Source organism: Cebidichthys violaceus, unplaced genomic scaffold (genome assembly GCF_023349555.1).
Source record: "Cebidichthys violaceus isolate CVI_PGR_0920_01 unplaced genomic scaffold, fCebVio1.0.p SCAF_81, whole genome shotgun sequence".
Classification (NCBI taxonomy): Eukaryota; Metazoa; Chordata; class Actinopteri; order Perciformes; family Stichaeidae; genus Cebidichthys; species Cebidichthys violaceus.
The window spans coordinates 487,239-494,738 of record NW_027176966.1 but is presented as its reverse complement, the minus strand read 5'-3'; the positions used below and the strand labels follow the sequence as shown (position 1 = coordinate 494,738).

At 40.5% G+C, this 7,500-nt stretch overlaps 1 protein-coding gene across 1 annotated transcript in view; it reads right to left on the bottom strand.

Annotated features, from left to right (window-relative positions):
* Window positions 1-1,435: 1,435 nt before the first annotated feature.
* Window positions 1,436-7,500, bottom strand: part of phf1 (PHD finger protein 1) — a 22,459-nt gene continuing 16,394 nt past the window's right edge. Inside the window, 4 exon segments of the mRNA XM_068702179.1 lie at window positions 1,436-2,720; window positions 4,824-5,217; window positions 6,183-6,269; window positions 7,018-7,133. Coding sequence (XP_068558280.1) covers window positions 2,649-2,720; window positions 4,824-5,217; window positions 6,183-6,269; window positions 7,018-7,133 — 669 coding nt within the window. The 3' untranslated portion in view covers window positions 1,436-2,648.

The following is a 7,500-nucleotide window of genomic DNA, read 5'->3' as shown; positions in this document are numbered from 1 at the left end:
CCTTGTATTTTACCTCCGTCAACTCTCAGAGGACTGTGTCATAAGGGTGTCTCTTATTTTGAAAAGCCTGTCTTGAGTGACCCTATAACAAACTAAACCAGGGTCAGTCTGAACTGGGCAAAAAGAAAAAAATGAAAGTTCCTTTAAGGGGAAATTAAAGGATCAAAGCCATAAAAACGAAATAAAAAAGATGAGATCGCCAATGAAACCCCTTTAATAAATTCATATATCATTTAATTAACCGGACATCATGTCTGTTAGCACTTTGCTGAAGGTAGTACGGTGTAGTAGGAGTTGGAGTATTTCTTGATGTGAAATGTGTTTTACTGCTCACACTCATAGACACATCTTTTTCCTCTTGAATTGTCTCTTCACAGAATTCTCCGGTTTAATTATTAGAAGTTTAAAATGAACACTGGCCCCGTTCTTTGCCGTCACGATAGCCGTATTTGTTCTGAATCAATATGACTGATGTTCCAGGGCCTTGGTAGCTGAATTGATCCAGAACAATAATGCTGTTTGGATCCCAGCTGGGGACCACAACTCTCTGACAAAACCAACAAATATATATATATATATATATATATATATATATATATATATATATATTTATATATATATATATATTAAAAGAAGTTTTTAGGAGATCGAACACAAGATACTGTTGGACTACAAAGGCAGTTGGGTGGCATTCACTGTCTGTATGAATTGATCAAAATGTGAATGAAGTTTTGAATGAAACCTCCCGTGTCCACTTCAAATGCAGCTTTTTGAAGTTGTGCCACAAAGGAAACCCCGAGGCCATCGATTGTCCTCCTAACGTCCTCTTTAAAGACAACATCCATCACTTAAGATACTTGTTCAGATGCGAGGGTCCTGGGACTGAGGATGTCGTAAGTCGTACAGATTGTAAAGCCCTCTGAGGCAAATTTGTGATTTGTGATTTTGGGCTATACAAAAATAAATTGAATTGAATTAAACTTACTTGCATTTTCTGAACCTTTTGACTGCATCTCATGGTCTTCATCAGCAAATGATGACGACTCAGGTGAACTACAGTCTGTCGGGAACATGTCAGGTGATGACAAGTGGCGCCTCAGTTATTTCCATTCACTGATGAAGACCAGGAGATGTGGCTGAAAGCTCAGAAAAAAAAAACAATAAGTCCAATAAGTGGACCTTGAGTCGAGATCATTTCATCACAGATACTGATCCCGAGGGCAAGAATGAACTTCCATGCCTGAAGATGTTGACATTTTTCACTTGAATTTCAGTTATTATTTAATTTTGCTTAACATTTAGACAGTTACAGTCATTTTGGAGGATATAGATGGTTTTGGAAGAGACACAACAGGGTAAATGATAACATAATTTAGATAGATAGACAGATATTAATGATAACCGTCATGTACTAATAGATAAGGAACACATAGCATGAGGTGAAACGTTTTCTTTTTATTATTCATGTTACATATTAGGTGTCAACGCAGAGTATACATGTACAAACGTAATTTCTCCAAAAATACATCAAACTGAACTTGGACATGACTACTTATCAGAAAAAAAAAGAAAGAAGAAGACTACATCTCCCAAAATAAATGATGTTCCTCAATGTCGACGTCTTCATATTTCCTCCTCTTTTTTTATTTATTTTTTTTGTTACGTTTTTAAACGAATCGGGTTGAGTTCCACCTCGAGTACGACCTATAACAAGCACTTGACGGGTATCGACGTACCATAGAAAACACACGAATACATTCATCACCATCGCCTAGAGAGGCTCAACGCACCCCTTCCCTAATCCACTACAGTCAAAGAGTCACTGAGGAGGATGACCACTGCAATCGACGCAAGTTCACTGAAAATATACGCAGGAGATAATTCAACAGAGAGGTCGGCTTTTGAAATGAAAATCAGGAGAGAATTGCATCGGTTTCGATGATAACAGTATAAATGCTGTATTTTGTCCTTTTGCTTTTTGTCAACTTAAAACTGTAATGCGGTCTTTCCTGAAAGATAAAACTGACGAATGTAATACGCTTTGTGTTGAGTTTTATCGCACGGATTGCTGAAATAAACCTCTGTATAAAATATAAACTCTGAAACTTGCACCACAGTTTTCTAGATTTATGTAACCTGTTTGCACGAAAGATAAAATCCAACTCCAGCAGCTCACTTGCCTTATGATTTCCTTTGTATTTTTTATTTTTTTTTTAAATTATAGACCGTTAGACCCTGGAAGAAAGTATGGGTTGGAGTTAGGGAGTCGGGCCTATCAGCGTCTTCTTTACCTGTACTGTTACTTTGAACGCAAGGGTTGAACTCCCCCACGACGTGAACCTGAACCTGAACTGGACCTTTACTTGATCTCTGTGACATGTAACACCCATCAAAAACAAAGCAAAGGAGAAGAAAAAAAAAAACGCATTCTTTCAAGGTAATCTCCATTCTGATGACTTCAAACAGACATTTCAATAACATGTATATATTTCTTTTTTTTTTGTTTTTTTTTGTTTGGAATGTACAGTAACATCACAGTCCTGTTCTGATAACAACTCGCCATCATAACCGGTCCTTGTTACCCATGTAGTTGTATCTGATCAACTGATAAAGAGCCATCCTCTTGTCTAGTAGCAACAGGGCCTCGCTCATCTCTCCGTCGTCTGATTGGTCGACTCGGGTCGGCAGACCAAGCGGCAGGTACGCAACCCATATAGGCACTATTCAACCACGTCAAAAAAATAAAGTAAAGTTATTCGATCATAGCAATATATTGTGAATATATAATTCTATCTATAAAACAAAAGCCCTCTCGTGGCTCCTATTTCTAATACAGTAGTCTAAATGTAAATTATGTATGACAAAATCTAACATAACAAATAAGTAACCCCATAAGAACATGTATACAATCTCTTATTAACATACCGCGATGAGGGGGAAAAAAAAAAATATGAAAACCTCCGGAGAATTTGTTTTTTTTTTTTTAATGAAGTCTGATGACAGGGCTCAACCACTACTGTCAAGAGTTCCCTTCAGCAAGGCGTTCAAACCACAATGCTGTACAAGACCGGCTGTACTGCTCCGCTTCATCGCGGCCAATAAAAGGTTACTGCTTTTTTTTTTTTCTTCTTTTCTTTTTTTTTATCACGAGCAGCCAGCAGCCATCAGCCAGCTGCCATCACGCCTCTCACTGATGAAGACGCACCATTCATCACTGTTTATTTCCCGGGCTAATTTTTCCTCACTGAACTCCGCGTGAACATTAACTATCAGTTGATGAATGAGCAATTACAACGGCGACGGCTGATGGAAGTGTGTCGGCTACTGGCTGTCTAGCTTGCTCATCTTTTGGATATCCATGTGAAAATGCTGGGGGAAGTTATTTTTGTTACCTTTTAAAGAGAACAAAGGGGTTAAATCTTAAACTTTCTCCTTCTTTAAAGTACCTACTAAGCGGTGATTTGAGTCAGTATATTCAGACGTCTAAATGTCTAGACTAAATTTGGTTTGAAAAGTGAATCACTTTTCACCGATAATTCTTCTATTTCTCAGCATTTAAAAAGGTGCAGTGTGTGGGATTTGGCGCCATCTAGTGGCGAGGTTGCAGATTGCAACCAACTGAAACTTCTACTCTGTGCCGAGTGTGTTAGGAGAAATATGATGACCGACGCAAAAAACGTGAGCTGATTATTCACTAAAGAAAACATACTTATTAATATCATATTCCAATTCTGCAAATAGATCTCCCGAAATTCGACACACCGTTCCTTTAAGTGACTATAATTCAGTTCAAAGTTTGGTCTAACTACACATTCAAATATAGTCATTTTAACACTGGAAAAGCCGCTTTTCACAAAATGTGGGTAGCTTTAAACCTTGACCTTATTATTCAGATATGTTTTGTGCAACAAGCCACATTGAGTTGTTCATTTTTTTTTTTTTATTTCTCAACGCTTTTGCCCTGTTTTTAAAACAGTAGGCCAACATAATTCAGCTGACTTTGTATTGTGTTGCTAAAATATTTTTTGGGGAAATATGCTTATTCGCTCTCCTGCCGCGAGTCGGATCAGAGGATCAATAAGCGTCTCCTGGCTGTATCTTCATATTAACCACACAGACACGAGAGAGAGAGAGAGAGAGAGAGAGAGAGAGAGAGAGAGAGAGAGAGAGAGAGAGAGAGAGAGAGAGAGAGAGGAGTCAATCTTCTCATCCAACTCTCGGCACGAAAGACAAAAAAGTGTGTTTCATCAAACTTCAAACTGTCCCTTTTAAATTAGCAGCACGTTGTCTAAATGACAAGCGGTTGGAAGTTTTTGCGATATTACTCACGCAAAGGAAAAAGCAGTAATCTTTGTGTTCTCGATGTCTTGTACTGTACTGTTGCCGTCTACTCTACCGTATATCAAGATGTGACAACAATTAAAGACATGCTCTTCTTGATTACAAAAAAAACGATTTACAAATCATCAGGAGGTTTAAATATCTTCATCCTCATCACTGTTAAACATGATAAATGCAAAGGCATATTCCAAAGTTAACAGTACAAATATCAGAGAAACACTAGCAAAGAGGGACATTTAGTAACGAGTAGTGAGCTATAATGGTGTAGAATAGAGGTGATTCTATGAGAGCAACCTGGATTTGCAACGTGTAGAGATTTTTTTTTTTTTTTTTCTTTTTTGTTTAGTTTGTACTTTAAAACACTGCCACGTTCTACATACACAGTGTTCCTGTGGCAACTCGCAAGACAGTCATTGCGTCTCGGGTTTACTCCCTTCGTGTCAGTACAAATTCACGTTCTCCCACTCCACAAGGTACTGCACCTTCCCGTCTGGTGTGACGCGCCTCGCCAAGATCCTCACCGCCTCGCCTCCTCCCCAGCTCCTGGCCACTGTCCCGTCCCCCCCTCCGACTACCACCCCACCTCCTCCACCTCCACCGCCACCGCCACCTCCTCCTTCTCCTCCTCCTCCTCCTCCTCCGCCTCCGCCGCCTCCTCCGCCTACGCCGCCCCCGACGCCCATACTGGCCTGGTACGGGGGCATGTCACGTAAGATGAGGGGCTCCAGCTGCTTCTGCCCCGGCTGGTGTTGGTGGTTGTTTTGGTGGGCGTGATGGTGCGGGTGGGAGTGGTGGTGGTGGTGGTGGTGGTGGCTGCCGTTGGAGTTGAGAGGGTATGGGAAGCAAGGTGGTGGTACTCTGCAGGTGTCCTCCGCGCTAGGAAAAGGGAGTCAGGAACAGGGACTGAATCATCCGGGTGTGGTTCACCATCTCAAACATTGCTGCGACACCATAGTTTTCATGGAAGTGCTTTTTAAAGGTTTGCTACATGTACAGCCTGAAGCGTTTGTCACCACCATGAACATAAAGCAGACTTGAAGCTGCTCTAATGTAAGGTGAACAGAGTTGCTCATAGTGGTGAGAATTATCAGAGCATTTTAGCATCTTTTGGGTCATTGTTTTTTTTTTTTTTTTACGGCCGCAACTTTCCGTTTACTCATTTACGTCAACGTCATTTCCTGCAGTTTTCAGCAAAAAGCTCTAAAAGCCAACGGCACGCTAACCTGCCCGCCACCAACCGGACAGGCGGACAAAATCAGCATGAGCTGGTAAATACATTGTGGAGCATTTGGCAGCTAAACAGCCAGAATATTTCCCTCAACGCGACTCCCACTGAATGCTAATGTTGCTCTCTGTCTGCTGGATGCGTAAATAAGCAGCTGTTTGCTAACGTGTTCCCCTTATTAAATGTATTAAGTGAAAATATGTCAACGTTGTGTTTACGCTGCCCCCAAGTGGCCAAAAAAAAAAGAAATCAATCACTGCAGTTTCAAACTGGAGTAACTCGATGAAATATATAAGAACTACTCTGTAGTGTCTTGAAAACTTCTGGTATCATATGTTGATTACATGCAGTCATCGCATCAACAGGGACAGACAGTATACTGTAGGTAGCATGCTAATATGTCCAACTGTTATGAATTTAGTTCTAACAAATCTCCTGCTTTATGCTCAAATGTCTTTAACGCTACTCTGAAAAAGTGCATTTTTACAACCAAGGTTCCTTTAGCTTTGTAACTGTGTGACTGTAAATATGTGTCTTATATATATATATATATATATATATATATATATATATATATATATATATATATATGAGTATAACGACAGAGGAGTAGAACCTGTTGTAGTGATGGAGACCCCTGGAGAGGGCAGTGTTTCCGTTGTACGTGCTGTGGTACAGAGCGTACATCCGCTTGGGAGGAGAGCTGTGGACGGGACGCACAAGGGGTTAAAGACAGCAAATGTTTTCTTACTTTAATCTAAAGAAACATATATTTATAAATAATAATATATATATATAAGTAGAAGTATAATTTAAAGGTTCAGTTCACCCCAAAAAATGTAAACAACAACAACTTAAGTTACAAGATATTTTCCAAAACTATGTAGGCAAAAAGAGTTGTTTTTATTTTAGGTCACATGATTAAAAAAAAACCAACATTTGAAAAAGTATTTTGTCTGTTGTGGATCTGTCGTGGCTGCAGAGTCAATGTCAGGGACATGTAGACAGCCTTTCCATCATAAACAGAGTACAAGAGTACAAAGCTTGTACTCTTTTTGTCACCAAAGTTAGAGCATTTAAGCGTTTTCTTTTTTTAAAAATAGGCGAGAGACTTTTGCCAGTAGACTTTTTTATGTTTCCGGCTCGTCAGGTTCGATGCCACGAACAAAACAGTGAAAATGTTTCGGTGTTTACTTCCCTTTCTTTTCCGTTACTCGTTCAGTCATTCTACTAATTTAGAACCATGTTTGAGCGCTGCTTGGACGGAGATGAATGAAATTGATTGTCCTGATAAACACCCGTGACTACTGAGGACTCATTTTCCCTGGGGATGAATGCCAATTGAAACTTTTTCCACTAAAGACAAAAGCCATATTATGTAAGTGTGTGTGTTTCTTTAGACTTAGCACCGCGAGCCTCCGCAGCAAGCGCAATACATCTCATATTCATACCTCAAACTAAGCTCCTCCTCTGACTTCCTGGAGTTGTAGACGCTGGCCCCTCCCATGTAGCCATGGCAACATGGCAGCAGCTCAATGGGGTTGGCAGCAGCTGGGGGTGGACAAGCCTGGGCACAGGAGACACACACACACACACACACATACATCAGCTCGTGTATGGATGCCAACATCATCACAGGAGTCAATCAAGCTCCGATACCTGCAGCATAGGGAACGCTGAGTTTTGTGATCGGGAAAATCAGTGTGGAAACATTTAAAAACGGAGTTAATACACATTCTTTAGAGCTTGCGTTTGCTGAGCGCAGACATGGGCAGATAAGTCCATGCTAACAGAATGAATGGATGTGAGTCACATCATCAGACGCCGAAATGTATCACCTCCGCAGCACATCCCATGGAGCTGTCTGGTTAGCCAGGCAGCCCTCCTGACACAAAGCCTCGCGACCCATGAAAAGTAAGAACACCGGAGCATCG